The 23,248-nt window shown below is 38.4% G+C and overlaps 1 protein-coding gene and 1 long non-coding RNA gene across 6 annotated transcripts in view; one reads left to right on the plus strand and one right to left on the minus strand.

Moving 5' to 3' along the window:
• The first annotated feature begins 13,662 nt into the window (after window positions 1-13,662).
• LOC103518194 (coiled-coil-helix-coiled-coil-helix domain-containing protein 10, mitochondrial) overlaps window positions 13,663-23,248 on the plus strand; it is a 31,322-nt gene continuing 21,736 nt past the window's right edge. The window contains exons 1-4 of one of the 5 annotated variants that reach the window (XM_026830081.1): window positions 17,579-17,731; window positions 20,268-20,316; window positions 21,269-21,437; window positions 22,013-22,207. In XM_026830081.1, coding sequence (XP_026685882.1) covers window positions 17,694-17,731; window positions 20,268-20,316; window positions 21,269-21,437; window positions 22,013-22,207 — 451 coding nt within the window. In that variant the 5' untranslated portion in view covers window positions 17,579-17,693. Of the gene's footprint in view, window positions 13,826-17,578; window positions 17,732-17,754; window positions 17,908-20,267; window positions 20,317-21,219; window positions 21,438-22,012; window positions 22,208-23,248 lie in introns of those variants that run through there. The other 4 variants (XM_026830079.1, XM_008483255.3, XM_008483254.2 and 1 more) reach the window with 4 other exon arrangements.
• Window positions 20,380-20,882, minus strand: LOC113471145. The gene is made up of 2 exons (XR_003393953.1): window positions 20,849-20,882; window positions 20,380-20,503 (listed from the first exon to the last, which is right to left on the minus strand). It is a non-coding gene; the product is annotated as an uncharacterized LOC113471145 (long non-coding RNA).

A 23,248-nucleotide genomic window follows, 5' to 3' on the forward strand; every position in this document is an offset into this window, starting at 1 on the left:
ACTTATTAGCAACGGTCTTAATTTATTTACCAAAGGTCTAAAGATAAACATGAAATTTTGAGTATAAGTAAACAGCATTCAAGTTTTTGATTTCCAGTGACAATTATTCGGATTATCTTGATGAATATTGGAAATATCAAGATAAATGATTTTTGGTCCTGACTCTCAGCAACAATATTCCCGCAATATTAGAAAAGCTATTTGACTCAAAGAGGGAATGCATGAATACTTGTCACAATTATCGATCCCCGATCAATAGGTACCTACTCCATGCTAAAATTCTATGACTTGACATGGCCTCGAATCACCAACCTCAGGATCCGAGGTCCGCTACACCACTGACCACTGAAGTTGGTAACTCTTCAAAATCCAATCAATACGACTTATGAGCTTTTGACTGATAGAGATTTCCAATAATCCATAGCTAAAAGCTCTGATATAATCCTATAATCCATAGAAATTATCTCTGTTTGTATGAAATTACATAAAACTTGGCACGAGGCTTGGTTTACTTCTTCTTTATGTCTACTGATATACCTATTCTTTATGTTTACTGAGGTTCTTCTTTATGTCTGTAGAGGTTGAAATTGTTCATATTACTGAAGATGTTGATGATGGTATTAGTATTATTATTGACTATTGATAATATGAATGGTTCATTCATAAATTCATAATATTGATGTTGTTCATAGGTTGAGTTCATGTTGATGCTTATAGTATTGATTATACCTATATACCTAGTGATGTTGATGTTAATAGTATTGATGCAGATAGTGATGTTAAAATTATGGATGATGTGCTTAATGATTCAGTTATTGGCCCTATACCTAGTGATGTTGATGTTAATAGTATTGATGCAGATAGTGATGTTAAAATTATGGATGATGTGCTTAATGATTCAGTTATTGGCTCAAGACTCTGCAGAATATTCCTGTATTGTTCTTATGACATTACGATGTAACTTATTCGGAATATGACACATATTTTGAATACCTTTACTATGATACCATTGCGGTCCTTGCGTATGACTAAGAGGTTTAACATTACTAGTTGAGTATCGGTACAAAAATTTTCGTTCGCATTCGTCATGAAAAACGTTCGCATTCGTCAGATTTGCTTTGCACGTTGCATTGCACAAGTCTGGACCCACCATAAGACGGGTGACTTGTCGCCAAATGAAGGGTGGTACAAAGCTACTGAAAACCTTAGCAGATTTACAACGACGCTAAACCCCTTAAAATACCTAGAGTCGTTAACCCAAGCTTAACCCATCCTTCCGGGCTGTTTGCCCCTACACCTAAACCTCTGAGTGGGCTCTTTCTTAACACAAGCTTGGCGGCACACAAGCTAAAACATTGCTACCGCTATCAGATCGATAAATCTCACAAAAGTTCACTCACCTCCAAATAACTTGGCGTCTGTATTGGCGATAATGCCGCCATATCTCTCTCCTTCTCTCTCTCCCTATCTCTCTCTCTCTCTCCTTCCGTTTTCTCCCTACTTTTATAACTCTTTCTCTCTTCTCTATTTTTCCCTCTTTCTCAATTCTTTAGGTAGGTATTCTTTTCTTTTCCCTCTTTCTAATTTTTCTCAATTCTTTTACCCTTTCTCTCTCTCTCTATGTCTTTCTCTCTATCTCTCTATCTCTCTCTCTCTCTCTCTCTTTCTCTCTCTATTTCTCTCTCTCTATTTCTCTCTCTCTATCTCTCTCTCTCTCTCTCGCTCTCTCTACAGAAATACTACAGAACTACAGAAATACTTCTACAATAATGAAATATACCTAAATCAAATGAAAACAGAAGCTATGGTTCTGGGTTTTAAAAGCCAAAAAATGGAGAAATCTAAGCTCTAGACACAGAAAACTTCAGATAATTAGGACAGGAATATCTACATATTCTATTATGTGTCTCAACACTCTCAAAGACTCTCTATTTTTTTACCTACGTGTAGTAATATATGTCTGAATCACCCAGTAAGTTTTACTATATCCTCTATAACTGCACAGTAAGTAGAAAATCCAGGTTTCCGGTCATCCACCTTTTCATTGTATATTGACCCTCGTATATTTATATCTACAGGGTGGTCGTATTAGAATGAAATAATGAGCTTCTCACTTTTCTCTATTCAACTCACAATAATAACTCGTGAAATTTATCGTTTCAAATCGCCATAAAAATAATCGTCAAAATCGGCCAAACTTTTCGGTTGAGCAAACAAACATGCCGACAAAATACATGTATTTAACATAGCTGACGATATACATGCCGACAAAATACGCGTAGAAAATCTTCAAATACATGTATTTTGTAGATTTTCTACGCGGCCACTTTACTGTATTTTATACGATATTAGAAGGGGTCTTGAAGTCCTTCACGTCCTCGTCTAGGGCCGCGGACCCCAGTTTGGGAATCACTATTATAGATTATTTCCTCGAGCTAGCTACGTAAAACTTGGAAATCTACCGAGAAAAATCTAATGAGTGTGTTCCAATTGAAGCTTATTGTGTTGAAGTTGAAACTTAGCTTTATAAGAACACCCTGTATATCGAACACGTATTATTATACAAACATGTTTTTCACTTTACAAAATTTATTCTACAACTTGGGAGAGAGATTTATTCTCCTCCTCCTCCTCCTCCTCCTCCTCCTCCTTCTCCTCCTCTTTTTTTCTTTTTCTCCCCTCTCTCCTCCTCTGTGCTCTCTCCGTTACATTACATTTTAAATCTAATTTATTAGATTGCTTTTTTCCACATATTGTATTAGGTACACAAAAACGTCCTCTTTTTCCAAATCATCCTCTTTCTCTTCTTCCCCTCCTCGTTCTCCTCCTCCTCCTTCCCTTCCTTCTTCTCCTTCCCTTCCTTCTTCTATTTGTTAGTCTTCTTTTCCTCCTCTTTCTCCTTCTCCCCATCCTCATTATTATCATCCCTTTGCCCCCATTTTCCCGATTTTGTCCTTTTTGATAACCCTATTACCCTAATACCACCATCAATATCTACCTAATATCTATCTACAATCACCCTACCTTCCATTGCATAGGGAGGAAACCCTAACAATAATAAAGGACCTATTGGGCCCTTTTTTACCATTAGCATATTTTTTTTTTTTTTTTTTTTTTTTTTTTTTTTTTTTTACCTTTATTGTCCAAAATCCCGGATTTTACAACCATTTTTACCCATACATGTTTCATTTTCTTCTTCCTCGTCCTCTCCTAATCCTATCTTTATCAATTTCCATTAAAATTGAGCCTACTCTCGCCTCCCCCTTCTGTTCTCTTCTTCTTCTCCTCTAACTTCATCTTCCTCTTCTTTCTCTTCGTCTTCCTCCCAGATTTTTTTTTTTTTTTAATCATTTATTTAGCTTTTGTGTGACTTTTGAACTTTCTTTCCCTCCAAAATGTTCAATTTATAATATCTTCTTTGCCTTTCCAGTTGAATTTCATTATTGATATACCTACCTAACGTACCTATCCAAGAGTTTTTTTTTTCTAACTTCTTCTTTTTCTTCTTCTTCTCCTTCTTCTTTGCTTTATTTAGTGTGACAGCAGAATTTCACCCAACCACAGATTTTTCTTTTGTTTACTTCCTACTTCTTTCCTCCCTCTTCGACTTTTTCTTCTTCTCCTCCTCCTCCTCTTCCTTCTTCTCCACCTCCTTCTTATTCTTCTTCTTTTTATTACTTTCTATTTTTTCAAACCAATCAGAGGCCACAGATTTATTTCATTTAGGTTTCAGTTATTCAGCTCCAATTTTCAACTTTTGGAAAGGGGATAACTCTTTTTGTTCTATAGAAAAAAGGATGTTTTATTTATTAGCTACCTCCTCTCTCCCTCTCTCTCTCTCTCTCTCTTTCTCGCTCTCTCTCTCTCTCTCTCTCTCTCTCTCTATCTCTCCCTTTCTCTCTCTCTCTCTCTCTCAAATGAGACTCCACTTTATACTTGTATGTGCCTATTGATTCCTGGATCCACTTTTCTATACTGGGTAAAATACGAAGACTTCTGCAAATGAAGTGTAAAAGTCAGATTCTCACATCCCACTATCCCACACTACACGAGTACCTACTACGGAAAAAGGAAGAGAAAGAGTGAGAGAAGAAGAGAGAGAAAGAAGAATGAAGGAGAAAGAACAAGAAGAAGAGAGAGGGAGAATGGTCGAAGATTAAATTGTACAATAGTTAGGCTACCTAATACATTTCAGTCTAGAGTTGTATAGTTAGGTCAAATAAGAAGAGTGTTGTCAATGTCAACTGGAATAGAAAGGAAGAGGGGTACAGGAGGAGAGGACATCAATATTGAGTCATACTTGTTAAATATGTATGTAGGTATGTACAAGTTTAAATGAAAATATCTAGGCATTTCATAATTTATTGCATTATTTGAAACAAAATGTAGTAGACACCCTTGGGACTAGATTTAATTGACTTGTGCCAAACGAAAAAAAAAGTCTCTTGGGACTAATGGGACTGAATAGTCTCTGCAGATAAGCAATAATAATCTTATGTCGAACATTTTGACTCCACTTTATACTTGTACCTATTGATTCCTGGATCCACTTTTCTATACCGGGTAAAATACGAAGACTTCTGCAAATGAAGTGTAAAAGTCAGATTCTCACATCCCACACTATACGGAGTACTACGGAAAAAGGAAGAGAAAGAGTGAGAGAAGAAGAGAGAGAAAGAAGAATGAAGGAGAAAGAAGAAGAAGAAGAAGAAGAAGAAGAAGAAGAAGAGAGAGGGAGAATGGTCGAAGATTAAATTGTACAATAGTTAGGGTACCTAATAATAGATATATATGTAGACGTAAAAATAAGAAAAGGACAGCTGGAGAAAATTACATTGAGAAAGAGAATGGAATGAAAGAGAGAAAATTCGAAAGAGATAGAGAGAGAGGAGAGAGAGAGAGGGAGAGAGAACATGTGCGACAAGTAGCCCCAATATTACAAAGAAATAGGAGGGAGAGAGAGAGAAATATATTGCAGGAGAAGAGAAGAACCAAAGTCCTTGGTTAGGGAGAGAGAGAGAGAGAGGGAGGAAGTAATAAAAGAGTTATGTACAAGTGAGATATAGAAAAGAGAGGAAAATAGCGTAAGAGAGAGAGAGAGAGAAGGAAAGACAAACAGAAAAGAGAGAGTGTGCGGAAAAGGGAGTAGACAGAGGGACAGTACCTATAAGTAAGAGAGAGAGAGAGAGAGAGAGAGAGAGAGAGAGAGAGAGAGAGAGAGAGAGAGAGAGAGAGAGAGAGAGAGAGAGAGAAGGAAAGACAAACAGAAAAGAGAGAGTGTGCGGAAAAGGGATTAGACAGTACCTATAAGTAAGAGAGAGAGAGAGAGGGTATAAGTAAGTAGGTACTTGATACTAGAAAGTTTCATCAAGTTGTTTTTACAAAGAAAATTGAAACCCCATGTGTTAGTAAGAGCTTTGAACTCTCTCTCTCCCTTCCTATCTCTCTCTCTCTTTCTCTCTTCCTCTCCCTCTCTCTCTCTCCTTTTCTCTCTTTTCCCTTTCTCTCTCTCTCTCTCTCTCTCTCTCTCCCTCTCCCTCTCTCCCTCTTCCTCTCTCTCTCTCCCTCTCCCCCTTTCTCTCTCATTTTTTTTGTCTCTTTAAAGTTTAATATCGCTTCTCTTTTCCTACAAGATTCTCTCTCTCTCTCTCTTCGTCACAGTTTTCTCTTTGCCGGTAGCTTTGTCTCTTTTCATTTCCTCTTGAGGGCGCTCTCTTTCTCTCTTTATTTACACTTTACAAGAGTGTCCTAATCCTGTTGCAATATATACATCCTATTGCAAGATACATGGTCAAGTCAGGCAATGTTGATCGACAGTATCAAGTCCAGTTTACAAGGCCCAATCGGTCCTTAGAAAAATTAGGAGGGCTCCTAAATCGTTTTTCACGTTTTCGTATGCGTAGTCAGTCCTCTATATATTATGTATTTTGAAATCAGGTGCGCCCACACTGACCGTCGCGAGGCGTCGATCGACGAGGTGAATCTATGTTATCGAAGCAGTGTGGACGGTTCAGTCGACATCGATCGACGGCCGGTCGACTATGTGTGGACACAGCTTAACGTAACTTTTTTTCGCTTTCTATTTTATTGACAGGGTTTTCCTGGAGCAGCTCTTCCCCCCAACCACTGATTTTCGTTTCACTGTACACCTTTGTTAGCTATATTCCTTTTAGGAATGAGATTTTCTTTCGTTCAGATAATTATTTTATGAACAATCCCTGAAGAGGTTCACCTCTTTTTCCTCTCCACTTTTCCTTCATCATTATTCTCCTCCACCTTCTTCTTCTTCTTCTTCTTCTTCTTCTCCTTCTTCTTCTTCTCCACTATTTCCAACATCTCACAACTCATATCCTGATGTTTCTTATCGCGTTTATTAACTTTCTTCACCTCCTTCACTAGGAGGGAAACATACAAATACAGGGCGTTCAAAAAAGTCAAAACTATAATGAACTTCCTGTAGAATCAGTATAGTAACTACAATAAGTATTAGGGCCATATTTAGGACTAGAGCAGTGCTTCTCAATGTTGTCGCCAGTCGCCACCGCGGTACACTTTTCAACACCCCAATCTTTCCGCGACACCCTGCTGAGAATTACTGGGCTAGGGGGGACTGTGCTCGATTTTTCTCCTTTACCGACTGGCAGGCCTGACTTTGAAAATTTGGAGGGCGTGGACTCAATGAAGGGCTAATAACTAGTTGGTTTTTATGTTGACGTTTTTGTTAACACCTGAGTGATCTGAGACTATACCCGCTCGGCCTCTTCTCTCTTCTTCCTTCTGGTCTTTAGCTTTCTCTTCTCATTTCCTCATATTCTTCTCCCCTCCTTTTCCTCTTATTGTCTGGAGTTTGATTTCCTTGATTTTTGATCCTTCTTCCTCTCTTTCCTTTATCTACATGTGTACCTAACTGCTTATCTATATAATTTTATTATCTAATATTCTAATTTCTCAATCCTCTTTTGGGCCTGCCATTTCCTCCTCCTTCTCCTCTTCCCTTTCTTTCGTCCACCTTTCCTCTCCTTCTTTTCTTCCTTTCCTTCTCTCGAAATCTTTTCATTTCTTCTCCCTCTCTTATCTTTTTACTCTTCTTCTCTTTTTCCCTTCACCACTTCACGCCTTCGTATTTTCTACATTTTCTTTTCCTCCTCCTCCTCCTTCCCCTCCTCCTCATCCTCCTCCTCCTTTTCTTTTTCCTTTACTTCTTACTCTTATTCAATCCCAACCCCACACCTCCTTCTCCCCCTCCCCCAAAGCTGGGATTTTCCTTGATAACTTCACTACACCTACTTAAAACTTGAGAACTATAAAACTTTGATAGGGATTAACTTTATTATTAACTAGGTAAGTTATTTACTTGTTTGTTTTGTAGGTAACTATTGCTGTAATATAGGTTTTGTAGGTTATACGACTTTTAGCTTGTAGGTAGGTACCTAGTACCTACATAGGTAACATGTGAGTACCTACATAGGTAACATGTGAGTTAAATTTTAAAAACCAGATAAAAAGCATTCAAGAGGAGTACACATTAGACAGACCAAAACGAAATCTGAAGTGACCACCTAAAAATTACGCGCACACGGACCAACGGACCATTTTCAGATCCGTCAAAGAGGGAGGGTTATTCGAAACGAAATTAAACATCGCATCGTATAGAATATGGATGGTCCGCCGGACCGAAAATCAGAAAATCAAATCCGTTTTGATTTCTCCAGAACCGGACCGATGGTCCGGCGGACGAAAATTTGGTCCGGAGAATGGTTTGCTGTAGTCCGGTCCGTCTAATCATCTAATGCAGCGGTTCCCAACCTTTTTTTTTTTTTTTCGCCGGAGGGAGTGGACGCAATGAAGGGCTAATAACTAGTTGGTTTTTATTTAATTTGGAGGGAGTGGACGCAATGAAGGGCTAATAACTATAGTTGGTTTTTATTTAATTTGGAGCGAGTGGACTCAATGAAGGGCTAATAACTAGTTGGTTTTTATGTTGACGTTTTTGTTAACACCTTAGTGATCTGAGACTATACCCGCTCGGGGGCTATCCCCGAACAGTCTCCTAGCATTTCTTAGAGCTTGTCAAACCCTCAAATATGTATAAGAAAAAATAATAATAGTGGTTATTTATACTGCTCGCATAGGACTGAAAAGCCCCTTTACTCCAGCAGTAGGCTACTACTATTATTGTGGTCAAATTCTCAAATTATATTGAGGATAAAAGTCCATACCTCGGCTGGGATTGAACCCACGCCCTCCTGTTTACCAGTCGAGCGCCTAGACTACTACACCACCGAGGCAGGTATAAGATTCTAAATTCAAGTCGGGGCGAAGATTAAGGGGTGGGGGTTAGAAGAATCCGATATCAATATATCTCATCTCCTGTTTTAGGTATTAATATTGATGTCTATTTTCAGCCCCTATAAATCAATGACACCAACCTCTTCCTGAACTATCTATGCCTCATTTCCAGCACACATATTATTTATCTTGGATCCTACATGGGAGATCATAATTATTTCAATAGGTACCTAGATAATTATTTACAGAAGTAATACATATTTATGTAGGTATCTATCAATCTATATCTATCATATAAATTATTATTCCCTTTTCAGATCCAGATATGCTCGTAGGTACCCAGATATATTTACATATTCTTCCGACTTACTATGTATACGTAAGGATTCTGTTTTTAGAAATACCTACCTAATTACCTAAGAGATGTAATGAAGGGAACTGTAACAACAGAGGTTTTAAAGTCCCGAAATCGAAAAGAGAAGGAAGCCAAAATGATCCTTATCAGTAGGCTTGCCAAATATCCAAAATGTCGATTCGGGACGCGAATCCGCGAACATAATCGCGAAATCCGCGAACATAATCGCGAAATCCGCGAACATAATCACCAAATCCGCGAACACAATCGCGAAATCCGCGAACATAATCGCGAAACCCGCGAACATAATCGCCAAATCCGCGAACAAAATCGCCAAATCCGCGAACAAAATCACCAAATCCGCGAACATAATCGCGAAATCCGCGAAAAAAATCACCAAATCCGCGAACATAATCGCGAAATCCGCGAAAAAAATCACCAAATCCGCGAACATAATCGCGAAATCCGCGAAAAAAATCACCAAATCCGCGAACATAATCGCGAAATCCGCGAAAAAAATCACCAAATCCGCGAACATAATCGCGAAATCCGCGAAAAAAATCACCAAATCCGCGAACATAATCGCGAAATCCGCGAAAAAAATCACCAAATCCGCGAACATAATCGCGAAATCCGCGAAAATAATCGCGAAATCCGCGAACATAATCGCGGACCCAGCTTGTTTCGTTTAAGGCGGTTTATACAACATTTTCTCGTTTATAAAGGTTTAGCAAAGTGGAAGAGCAAACTGATGAAAGCATGACAAATTTAAACAAGTTAAGAACAAATTCTGATTTATAGAGGTACCTAATTTTAAAGTTGAAAAACGCGTCCCGAATTTTTTCTGGGACAAAAACGGAAATTCGGGACAAAACGCCCCAACATGAAAAACTGAACGGGACGCCGGGACACCCCCTGAAATTCGGGACTGTCCCGGCCAATTCGGGACGTTTGGCAAGCCTACTTATCAGGTATAAGATAAAGTTCGGCTCCGGGTGGGAAGCGAACCCGCGACCTATCACTTACAAGGCAGACGTGCTACCTTCTAGGCAAACTAGACAGACAGAAGGACAGACAGACACACGGACCAATGGCTGAAACTTTGGATTTAGGCTCTAGTGACCTCAAAACGTGTTTTGGCACTAAAAACTGACCATCGAAATTTTGACCCGATTTTACATTACCTACATTCCTTCCTATAGGATAAGGAAAGTACAAAGTCGTAAGAAAATATAGGCGGCATAATAACTATATGTTATATGTACCTATTATATACCTATAGGTACCTAGTTTTGTCAAGATGGAATGTAGGTACTGTAGGTTGTAGGTAGTGATGTTCATATAAATATCCCATCCTCCTCCGCTCTTAATTTTGTTTATGTTTGAAGTGGAAGTGTTAGAATCAATATCCTGTCCTTAACCTAGAGTCTTTTCATATCATCTCACACTCACTGTAATAGTTGGCTTCTCTAAAACTGTAAATACAAACACTTAGGTAGGGCTTGGAAGGAGCTCAGATATTAATTCTGGGCATCTAAAGGGGTTTAAACCCTGTGAGATAAGGTATCATAAGTACCTATGTAGGTATCTACCTAGGTATCACTGGTATCAGTCTAATAAGACTTTCTTTTAAAGAGGTTTGACAGAGGGAACTGTAACTGCTAAGGTCTTATCGTCCCGAAAGAAAGAAGGGGGACAGGATAGAAGAAAGGTAGCCGGTCCGAGAAAGAACCTTATCTGTTTAGGATAAAGTTGCCCCGGGCGGGAATCGAGCCCGCGACCTAGCGCTTACAAGGCAGACGTGCTACCAACTAAGCTAACTAGACTGACACTAATTAAAAAAAAAAAAAAACTTTAATGACAGGATTCTCACTTAGTGAGCTCTTCCAGCAATAAGTTTCTGGGCATCTAAAGGGGTTTAAACCCTGTGAGATAAGGTATCATAAGCATGTAGGTATCACTGGTATCAGTCTAATAAGACTTTCTTTTAAAGAGGTTTGACAGAGGGAACCGTAACTGCTAAGGTCTTATCGTCCCGAAAGAAAGAAGGGGGACAGGATAGAAGAAAACCGAGAACGAACCTTATCTGCGTAGGATAAAGTTTGCCCCGGGCGGGAATCGAGCCCGCGACCTAGCGCTTACAAGGCAGACGCGTTACCCTCCAAGCTAACTAGGCTGGCTCTAATTTCTTTTCTTTTTGGAGGCTTTAATGATAGGATTCTCACTTAGTGAGCTCTTCCACCAATAAGACCACTAATAAGACTTACCTTTGACGAGACATTTCCTCTTAAACCAACATTCCGCTAATACAAATCAAGATAATCTCGTAATCCTCATATTACCAGGAATACAGGAATATCCTCCCAGTGCTCATTTCGTCCTCATTCCTTGTGAAAAACAGCGGTCCTTCTCCTTATAAATTGTACCTATATTCAAAGATTCCAAAGCTGGGGTTTTCCTTGATAACTTCTTTACAGGCACCTACTTAAAACTTGAGAACTATAAAACTTTGGTAGGGATTAACTTTATTATTAACTAGGTAAGTTATTTACGTGTTTGTTTTGTAGGTAACTATTGCTGTAATAGGTTTTGTAGGTTATACGACTTTTGAGCTTGTAGATAGGTACCTAGTACCTACATAGGTAACATGTGAGTACCTACATAGGTAACATGTGAGTACCTACATAGGTAACATGTGAGTATATCAGGGCCGGATTACCCATAAGGCAGAATGGCAGACTGCCACGGGCCCCGCGGGGAGCTAATCCGGCCCTGGAGTACATACATAGGTAACATGTGAGTTCATTTTAAAAACCAGATAAAAAGCATTCAAGGGGACCACACATCAGACAGACCAAAACGAAATCAGAAGTGACCACCTAAAAATTACACGCACACGGACCAACGGACCATTTTCAGATCCGTCAAAGAGGGAGGGTTATTCGAAACGAAATTAAACATCGCATCGTATAACATAAAATTGTTGTAGATAGTCCGCCGGACCGAAAATCAAATCCGTTTTGATTTCTCCCGAGCCGGACCGATGGTCCGGCGGACGAAAATTTGGTCCGGAGAATGGTTTGCTGTAGTCCGGTCCGTCTAATCATCTACTGAAGCGGTTCCCAACCTTTCTTTTTTTTCGCCCGCGTACCCCTTGGGTATGCGCGTTCAATCTCACGCCCCCCCACCCGCCCCCGTTATTCTCCTTTTATTACTCATCTGCTTGAGGTATTTTCTCTTTGAAGTGTGATAATTTTTTCCCAGGCGTAATGCAATGATACCTAGGTATTAAGTTCTTGACAAAGAGGAGTGAATGGGATTTAATGCAAAGAGGAATGAAAAGTCAAGGGGAAGTGCACTTGAATATCAAAGAGTGTTAATACCTAGGTATACCTACGTTAGGTAGGTAGGTATATTTCACTGAATATGGGTATATTATGTGTAAATTTTATCAGCCTGAGTTTATTGACCTTTAGAACCCAGTCGGAAGTTAGCTTGCAAGGTAGGTAGCGGGTGCGATTCCTGCCAGGGGCGGATTTCATCCTAATGTTCTTACTTACATACATACCTACCTATATGCAGGTACGTAGGTAGGTATATTTCACTGAATATGGGTTTATGTGTAAAATGTATCAGCCTGAGTTCATTGACCTTTAGAACTCATTCGGAAGTTAGCTTGTAAGGTAGGTAGCGGGTGCGATTCCTGCCAGGGGCGGATTTCATCCTAAACTGATAAGGTTCGTTCTCGGAACTTACATACATACCTACCTATATGTACGTAGGTACCTATAGGTAGGTATATTTCACTGAATATGGGTTTATGTGTAAAATGTATCAGCCTGAGTTCATTGACCTTTAGAACTCAGTCGGAAGTTAGCTTGTAAGGTAGGTAGCGGGTGCGATTCCTGCCAGGGGCGGATTTCATCCTAAACTGATAAGGTTCGTTCTCGGAACGGCTGACTTTCACCTATTATTTCTTCCTTCTTTCTTCGCTTTCGGGACGACAAGACCATAACAGTAATAGCTCCCTCTGATAAACCTCTTAAAAAAAGTCCATTTTAATTCTGATTTCTGACTGATGATAAAAAATAATAAATTGTAAATAAAAAAAAAGAAGTTTACTCCAACGTCTGATAGTCAACAAACGCCTGTTATTAGAAGCTTTGAACGCACCACGCCGTGCATTTTACATCACATAAAACGCCTTCATACAAACTTTCACCTATTATTTCTTCCTTCTTTCTTCGCTTTCGGGACGACAAGACCATAACAGTAATAGCTCCTTCTGATAAACCTCTTAAAAAAAGTCCATTTTAATTCTGACTGATGATAAAAAATAATAAATTGTAAAAAAAAGTTTACTCTAACGTCTGATAGTCAACAAACGCCTGTTATTAGAAGCTTTGAACGCACCACGCCGTGCATTTTACATCACATAAAACGCCTTCATACACACCAGTCGAGCGCCTAGACCACTACACCACCGAGGCAGGTATAAGATTCTAAATTCAAGTCGGGGCGAAGATTAAGGGGTGGGGGTTAGAAGGATCGATATCAATATATCTCATCTCCTGTTTTAGGTACCTATTCACATATTGATGTCTATTTTCAGCCCCCTATAAATCAATGACACCAACCCCTTCCTGAACTCTCTATGCCTCATTTCCAGCACACATATTATTTATCTTGGATCCTACATGGGAGATCATAATTATTTCAATCAGGTAATTATTTACAGAAGTAATACATATTTATGTAGGTATCTATCAATCTATATCTATCATATAAGTTATTATTCCCTTTTCAGATCCAGATATGCTCGTAGGTGCCCAGATATATTTACATATTCTTCCGACTTACTATGTATACGTAAGGATTCTGTTTTTAGAAATACCTACCTAATTACCTAAGAGATGTACATCTTTCCACAACACGCAACACACGTTCAGCCCCAAATCACCAAATCAGCTGATCAAATTCTAGAATCATCTCGAGTAAGCTTTGAGAGGTCAATCGAGAAAAAAAATTGCCAGAGAAAATTGAAAATTTTGCCTGCAAACTGATAACTTCTGTGATTTTCGTTCATTTTATCTGAAAAGTTTTGTGATATTTTTTTCCTGTTCGTTGTAAAAGTTTCCACAAAATGGTGCGACGTGGTAGATCACCTAGCCCTGTGTCCAGGTAAGAAAATGTGTGCCTAAATCCAGAAGATTGAAAAGAGCTGAAATTTTCTGGGTGTAGAAACGTGGTTTCATCAACCCATGAAATCTGATGTCTAGGACAGTTTAGGCTCTTTCTCAAGTACATTCCCTTGATAGCATTGTTGTCTGGTCATAGATAATAACTACCTATTGTATAATGAGTAGCTAGTTACCTACATCAGTTGCTGGAGCCTCAAAAGCAGTAGGCACCCATTTTAGATTTGTACATGATAGAACAAATGACCAACACTAATCTGCCTCAGGGACAGGAAGCTAGTATTACCACTATGTTCAAAACCCTTGGCCCAATTTCTACGCAGTTAGGTCATGTTTCATAACAAGAATTTGGGAATGCAGGGACTTCTTATTTGTATATCAGGACATAAGTTGTAGGTACATATTAAGAGGGATGTGAAACTGATCTGCAAAGATTTCCCCAAGAGGAAACTACTTCAGTGGCTATGATCTGTTAGCCAAAGGTGCATTTTTGATAAAAGTCCCATTGTTCCATAAACATCAAGCTTTAGTACTAACTTTGTAAAGTTGCATATTTTAATGTCAGCAATCATGTATTGGAGTATAGTTTGAAGGTTTATTGCATAATGTTGCCTACATCCCAACATGTGTAATATCACTGTAAAGTGTGAAATTAAAGTACACAGTTCTTTATGATCTGTTAGCCAAAGGTGCATTTTTGATAACAGTCCCATTGTTCCATAAACATCAAGCTTTAGTGCTAACTTTGTAAAGTTGCATATTTTAATGTCAGTAATCATGTATTGGAGTATAGTTTGAAGGTTTATTGCATAATGTTGCCAAAGTACATCCCAACATGTGTAATATCACTGTAAAGTGTGAAATTAAAGTACACAGTTCTTTCTGAAATGGAGGCATTGGTTTTGTAGCAATCAACTTTTCTATGCTTCATAATGTGAGATTAAAAAGAGATCTTTAGACTTGTACAGTATACCAAACAATAGGACAAAGGTGAGATAGGAAGAAAATAAACATGTAGGTAGGTACCTACCTAATCTGTGATGTAATAATATGGAGCTATGGTTTGATAATTCATAAACAAAACAACATGACTAATGTACATTGGTAGACTAGGTACTGAACAAATTGAAATGAATTACTTATTTCACTGCATAGAAATATAAAGGGCAGTGTTAAAGAGTCTTTTCATACCATCTTTTTTTTTTGCTGGCCTAAGGCTAGCCATTCACATTCACAGGGTTGTCTTTTCTTCTCATGTCGAGGCCGAGGGAATGTCTGAGTTCTATGAATAGTACCGTCAACTTCGGGCAGTTCTAGTATTGTCAAGTTTGGGTAGGTTCTATACGAGCCTGCACACTCTGACTCTATAACTTTACCCTACCCTACTACAACGAGGGGTAAGGGCACGGACTGGGACTACTACAGGCTGCAACTTCTGCAAAGCAGCTCTTGAACGAATGACTCATTCTCATATCTTTTAGAATCTGGTCTCGCTTAAGACAATAGAAATACAAGATTTGCAAGACCAATATCATCCTTTCAAATCAGGAGAACAAAAGAAACACTACTTGAAACCAGACTACCTGGACGTTGCAATATACATCCTATTGCAAGATACATGGTCAAGTCGGGCAATGTCGATCGACAGTATCAAGTCCAGTTTACAAGGCCCAATCGGTCCTTAGAAAAATTAGGAGGGCTCCTAAATCGTTTTTCACGTTTTCGTATGCGTAGTTCAGTCCTCAATATATTATGTATTTTGAAATCAGGTGCGCCCACACTGACCGTCGCCAGGCGTCGATCGACGAGGTGAACCTATGTTGTCGAGACAGTGTGGACGGTTCAGTCGACATCGATCGACAGCCGGTCGACTAGGTGTGGACACAGCTTAACGTAACTTTTTTTCGCTTTCTATTTAAGTGGCAGGGTTTTCCTGGAGCAGCTCTTCCACCCAACCACTGATTTTCGTTTCACTGTGAACCTTTGTTAGCTGAATTCCTTTTAGGGATGAGATCTTCTTTCGTTCAGATAATTATTTTATGAACAATCCCTGAAGAGGTTCACCCCTTTTTCCTCTCCTCTTTTACTTCGTCATTATTCTCCTCCTTCTTCTTCTTCTTCTTCTTCTTCTTCTTCTTCTTCTTCTTTTTCTTCTTCTTCTTCTTCTTCTTCACTATTTCCAACATCTCACAACTCATATCCTGATGTTTCTTATCGCGTTTATTAACTTTCTTCACCGTTTTCCTGTAGCACAGCACCTCTTCCCCCCAACTACTGATTTTCGTTTCACTGTGAACCTTTGTTAGCTAAGTTCCTTTTAGGGATGAGATCTTCTTTCGTTCAGATAATTATTTTATGAACAATCCCTGAAGAGGTTCACCTCTTTTTCCTCTCCTCTTTTGCTTCGTCATTATTCTCCTCCTCCTTCTCCTTCTTCTTCTTCTTCTTCTTCACTATTTCCAACATCTCACAACTCATATCCTGATGTTTCTTATCGCGTTTATTAACTTTCTTCACCTCCTTCTCCTTCTTTTTCCCTTTCCCTTCCTCTTCTTCTTCTTCCTTCTGGTCTTTAGCTTTCTCTTCTCATTTCCTCATATTCTTCTCCCCTCCTTTTCCTCTTATTGTCTGTGGAGTTTGATTTCCTTGATTTTTGATCCTTCTTCCTCTCTTTCCTTTATCTACAATTCTACATGTGTACCTAACTGCTTATCTAATATAATTTTATTATCTAATATTCTAATTTCTCAATCCTCTTGGGCATGCCATTTCCTCCTCCTTCTCCTCTTCCTTCTCCTCTTCCCTTTCTTTCGTCTACCTTTCTTCTCCTTCTTTTCTTCCTTTCCTTCTCTCGAAATCTTTTCATTTCTTCTCCCTCTCTTATCTTTTTACTCTTCTTCTCTTTTTCCCTTCACCACTTCACGCCATCGTATTTTCTACATTTTCTCCTCCTCCTCCTCCTTTTCTTTTTCCTTTACTTCTTACTCTTATTCAATCCCAACCCCACACCTCCTTCTCCCCCTCAAGCCTCTTTCTTCTTCTTCTCCTCCTCCTTTTTCTTCTCTTTCTCCTCCTCCTCCCTCTTCCTTCTGCCTTATTCTCCTCTTATCATCTGCTTGAGGTATTTTCTCTTTGAAGTGTGATAATTTTTCCCAGGCGTAATGCAATGATAGGTATTAAGCTCTTGACAAAGAGGAGTGAATGGAATTTAATGTAAAGAGGAATGAAAAGTCAAGGGGAAGTGCACTTGAATATCAAAGAGTGTTCTTACTTACTTACATACATACCTACCTATATGTACGTAGGTACCTATAGGTAGGTATATTTCACTGAATATGGGTTTATGTGTAAAATGTATCAGCCTGAGTTCATTGACCTTTAGAACTCAGTCGGAAGTTAGCTTGTAAGGTAGGTAGCGGGTGCGATTCCTGCCAGGGGCGGATTTCATCCTAAACTGATAAGGTTCGTTCTCGGAACGGTTGGCTTTCTCCTATTCTGTCTTCTTGTTCTCTTCGATTTCGGGACGATAAGACCTTAGCAGTTATAGTTCCCTCTATATTGACCGTGTTAGGGGGGCATGAGACTAGATACTACAGTTAATAGTTATAGCTCCCTACGAGAATCCTAACCAATCAAACTTCCTCTTCACTTAAATCACCTCTTGACCTGTCGAAATGTAGTGCAAAGTTAACTTTTTGAAGATGTAGTCAGTGTGGAAAGAATTTCGTCGAGAAAAAAAATTGCCAGAGAAAATTTTGCCTGCAAACTGATAACTTCTGTGATTTTCGTTCATTTTTCATCTGAAAAGTTTTGTGATATTTTTTCCTGTTCGTTGTAAAAGTTTCCACAAAATGGTGCGACGTGGTAGATCACCTAGCCCTGTGTCCAGGTAAGAAAATGTGTGCCCCGAGAAAAAAAATTGCCAGAGAAAATTTTGCCTGCAAACTGATAACTTCTGTGATTTTCGTTCATTTTATCTGAAAAGTTTTGTGATATTTTTCCTGTTCGTTGTAAAAGTTTCCACAAAATGGTGCGACGTGGTAGATCACCTAGCCCCGTGTCCAGGTAAGAAAATGTGTGCCTAAATCCAGAAGATTGAAAAGAGCTGAAATTTTCTGGGTGTAGAAACGTGGTTTCATCAACCCATGAAATCTGATGTCTAGGCTCTTTCTCGAGTACATTCCCTTGATAGCATTGTTGTCTGGTCATAGATAATACCTATTGTATAATGAGTAGCTAGTTACCTACATCAGTTGCTGGAGCCTCAAAAGCAGTAGGCACCCATTTTAGATTTGTACATGATAAAATCTGATGTCTAGGCTCTTTCTCGAGTTCATTCCCTTGATAGCATTGTTTTCTGGTCATAGATACCTATTGTATAATGAGCAGCTAGTTACCTACATCAGTTGCTGGAGCCTCAAAAGCAGTAGTAGGCACCCATTTTAGATTTGTACGAACAAATGACAAACACTAATCTGCCTCTTGCCTCAGGGACAGGGAGCTAGTATCACCACTATGCTCAAACCCAATTTCCACACATTAAGGTCATGTCTCTTAAGAAGAACTTGGGAACACCAGGAATTCCTATTTTCATCTCAGTTGCCTCAGGGACAGGAAGCTAGTATCATCACTATGCTCAAACCCAATTTCCACACATTAAGGTCATGTCTCTTAAGAAGAACTTGGGAACACCAGGAATTCCTATTTTCATCTCAGGACTTAAGCTGTAGATAAGAGGGATGTGAATCTGAATTTGCTAAGGGGAAGATAGTTAGTAAAGTTGTCGTGCAAATTTTGTAAAGTTGCACATTTTGATGTCACAGTATCTAAATATTCTCTTATTGCATAATATTTTATAACATGTGTAATAATTTTTATAGTAAAGTGTGAAATGCAGAGTGCAAAGTTCTCTCTGTTCTCTTATTGCATAATATTTTATAACATGTGTAATAATTTTTATAGTAAAGTGTGAAATGCAGAGTGCAAAGATCTCTCTGGAATGGAGGCACTACTTGTTTTATAGCAATCAACAATCAACATTTCTATGCTTCATATTCAATTGAAAAAAATGGAGATCTTTACACTTGTACAATAGAGACATAATAGGACAAAGGTTAGATAGGAAGAAAATAAACATGTAGGTAGGTACCTAATCTGTGATGTAATAATGTGGAGCTATGGTTTGATAATTCATAAAACAAAACAACATGACTAATGTACATTGGTAGACTAGGTACTGAACAAATTGAAATCAATTACTTATGGATTTTTTTTTTTTTTTTAAGAACATGAGCGGGCCCCTTTTTTAGGTATTTTCTTCTGCTTAGAATATTCCATCTATTCCATTGACAAATTGTACACATGTGCCACTCTAATATTTTTTTGCAAAATTTTTGGCAAATTACCAACACTTACTAGTAGGTGAGACGACATGATACCTATACCTTACCTAAGTCAACAAACTATTGTGCAACATGTTACATAACAAATCACAGGAACCCCCATTACGTAACAAATTTAACAATGAATAAGTATCTTTTGATGTAAGAAAACACCTTGTTTATTTAAACCACTAACTAAAAAACAAAAGTAATCTTGAACTGTTTGTCAACATGGTATAAACATTTCTTGGTAAAAACTCTGAAAACGAAAATATTGTTCTGAAGAAATGAAACAATAATGTGTAAGAAAAGGTTTCTACCTAGATTTTTTTCTACAAAACTAGATAGAGGGTTAACTTTAAATCAAGGTCTCATCCTCTCAAAATTGGAGAGAAGAGGACAGTTTTGGAGGATGCCAGTTGTTCAAAAAATTCATTTTATTTCTTTAATATGAGAGTGGCACAAGATAAAAAGAAATTAGACTTACTTTATCATGGACACTCGTTGCTATCTTGAAAGCCCAGAAGAGGTTAGGTAGTAGAACAGCCGCGGTAGACAGTAATAAAACAATAATGTGTAAGAAAATTTCTCAGGTTTCTACCTAGATTTTTTTCTACAAAACTAGATAGAGGGTTAAGTTTAAATCAAGGTCTTGTCCTCTCAAAATTGGAGAGAAGAGGACAGTTTTGGAGAATGCCAGTTGTTCCAAAAATTCATTTTATTTCCTTAATATGAGAGTGGCACAAGATAAAAAGAAATGGTGATTTTGTGATATCTAATGCTGGAGAGTTACCATAGATCCATACAGATGAAGATGAAAAAGTTGTAGTTATTCAGAAGCCACAACAAAGAAAAAGAAAGCTTTTTTATAACACTAATCACTGCTCTAATTGTGAAAACTCCATTTTGTGTTCAACCTTAGCCTATAATAATGGTCACTGCAAATTTTTGACAGTTCTTTTGGTAACAATTTCCCATTGATGTGACTTCTGAACAAGTACCAAAAGTATTTATCTACTTGGAATTTCCCTTCTAATGTTTCAGAGGACACTCCCGTGCCTCGCCTGCCCCCGCTCCTCGTCCCACGCCCACCACAAATAAACTATTTGTCTTTTAGGATATTGAGAACAGATTGATGGCTGAAACTTACGAGAAATGCAGCAAATGATGTCATGAATCCTTCCTTGGCCATCTCAAAAGTTCCACCATACTCATCCTCGTCTACACACTGATAATTGACAATATACAAGTATAACAGACCAGCATTTGTCAACGCAAATCTGAGAACCAAGTGAACAGAAATTTTTCAACATCAAAAACCCATTTTAAATGTCCAAGACTACACTTGGAGTTTGAACCTAGTTCAAGTTAAACCAATTTCTGATTTTCATGTCTCCAATTCTCAATTTTATTTCAAAGTTTAAAAATAACCAATCTCAGTAATCCAATGGATGTCACTTTGTCACTATAATCATAATTTCAATTTCATTTTAATTTAAGTACCTTATTGCAAAATTTCTCTCTGAAAAAGTACACCTTATCTTTTTGGCAACTCAAACTTCTTAGGGCAGTCTGTCAATATATTTTATTGATTGTTTCTCTCTAGAACTAATAACAAAACTTACAATGCAAGACCTATGAATCCTCGGAGTGGAATGATAATGAACTCTCAAGAATACGTAAGATTCATAAAAAGAAATGGTGATTTTGTGATATCTTACACTGGAGAGATACCAATGTTGAAACCATAAATCCATACAGATGAAGATGGAAAAGTTGTAGTTATTCAGAAGCCACAACAAAGAAAAAGAAAGCTTTTTATAACACTAATCACTGCTCTAATTGTGAAAACTCCATTTTGTGTTTAACCTTACCCTATAATAATGGTCACTGCAAATTTTTGACAGTTCTTTTGGTAACAATTTCCCATTGACGTGACTTCTGAACAAGTACCAAAAGTATTTACCTACTTGGAATTTCCCATCTAATGTTTCAGAGGACACTCCCGTGCCTCACCTGCCCCTGCTCCTCGTCCCACACCCGCTACTCCAGCCCCAGTGCAAGCTCAACCAACCATGCCTGCACCCATGGCCGCTCCACAACAAGGCCCAGGACTCATGGCTCAGATGGCCGCTACTGCTGGAGGTGTCGCTATTGGATCGGCTGTCGGACACACAATAGGGCATGCTGTGACTGGCATGTTCAGTGGAAGCGGTGAGTATTTAGAAGGCACTTGTTAGGGTCAAGAATGTCAAGATACTTTGCTTCAATTCCAGCTGTGTACATACCTTTTCACTACCTAATATTATTGTTTCCTTTCCCCTATGTGTAAATATCAAAGTTAGCTCTTTAACTGCTAAGGCCAAATCTAGCTTTTACGTCTTGCCTATTTTTCTCTAGGTTTTTATCAGCTCCTCAATTGTACTTATAAAGATAGCTAATAGAGCTTGTTTATTCAGTCCCAACTTAGAAATGAGCCTCAGAAGAGTTGAGACTCTCTCAGAGTGTCTCAGTTTCTGAAAGGAAAATACACCTTCACTGAGGTATCGAAATTATGATCCAGTTTGGAATTATATCTGGTTCCAGGGCCCTAATGGGAAGAGGGAGAGGTTGGGTTTTAGTGGGTCTGGATGTCCCGGTATCCGGACATCAATCCCACACTCCCCATTGCAAAGGTTTTCGCAATGGGTGTCTTTTTGAAGATTTCCCCCTCTCCACAAAAAAAAAAGTTTGGAATTTTAAATCATAGCAGTCTGATTCATTCTTGACCAATCTACCTTTGTTCTCAGACTCCAAAGAGGCAGCCCCTGCTGCGCCAGCTGCCCCTGCACCTGCATACCAACAAGGATCTCAGTCTGCTGCTGAACCTACTGGAGCCTGCGCCTGGGAGATCAAGCAATTCCTTCAGTGTGCCAACACACAGAGTGATCTGTCCCTGTGCTCTGGCTTCAACGAGGCTATCAGACAGTGCAAGGAAGCTAACCGTAAGTATCGGGATAGGATTTAAGGGCCTGTGTGTAGGGGTCGCAAATCCCGCACGTTTCCAATCCCGCGGGATCCCGCGCGGGATTTGGCCAATCCCGCGGGGTCCAGCGCGGGATCAAGAGATCTTTAGACTTGTACAGTATACCAAACAATAGGACAAAGGTGAAATAGGAAGAAAATAAACATGTAGGTAGGTGCCTAATCTGTGATGTAATAATGTGGAGCTATTATGGTTTGATAATTCATAAACAAAACAACATGACTAATGTACATTAGTAGACTACTGAACAAATTGAAATGAATTACTTATTTCACTGCATAGAAATATAAAGGGCTTTTTTTAAGAACATGAGCGGGCCCCCTTTTTAGGTATTTTCTTCTGCTTGGATCTTAGAATATTCCATCTATTCCATTGACAAATTGTACACATGTGCCACTCTAGTATTTTTTTTTTTTTTTTTTTTTTTTTTTTTTTTTTTTTTAAATTTTTTTTTCGTTTCGCCCTCTTGTTTTTTTTTTTTTTTTTTTTTTTTTTTTTTTTTTTTTTTGCAAAATTTTTGGCAAATTACCAACACTAGTAGGTGAGACGACATGATACCTATACCTTACCTAAGTCAACAAACTATTGTGCAACACGTTACATAACAAATCATAGGTACCCCCCATTACGTAACAAATTTAACAATGAATAAATATCTTTTGACATAAGAAAACACCTTGTTTATTTAAACCACCAACTAAAAAACGAAAGTAATCTTGAACTGTTTGTCAACATGGTATAAACATTTCTTGGTAAAAACTCTGAAAACGAAAATATTGTTCTGAAGAAATGAAACAATAATGTGTAAGAAAATTTCTCAGGTTTCTACCTAGATTTTTTTCTACAAAACTAGATAGAGAGTTTAAATCAAGGTCTCATCCTCTCAAAATTGGAGAGAAGAGGACAGTTTTGGAGAATGCCAGTTGTTCCAAAAATTCATTTTATTTCTTTAATATGAGAGTGGCACAAGATAAAAAGAAATGGTGATTTTGTGATATCT

The sequence above is a fragment of the Diaphorina citri genome, unplaced genomic scaffold, assembly GCF_000475195.1.
Source record: "Diaphorina citri unplaced genomic scaffold, Diaci psyllid genome assembly version 1.1 scaffold2113, whole genome shotgun sequence".
NCBI lineage: Eukaryota > Metazoa > Arthropoda > Insecta > Hemiptera > Psyllidae > Diaphorina > Diaphorina citri.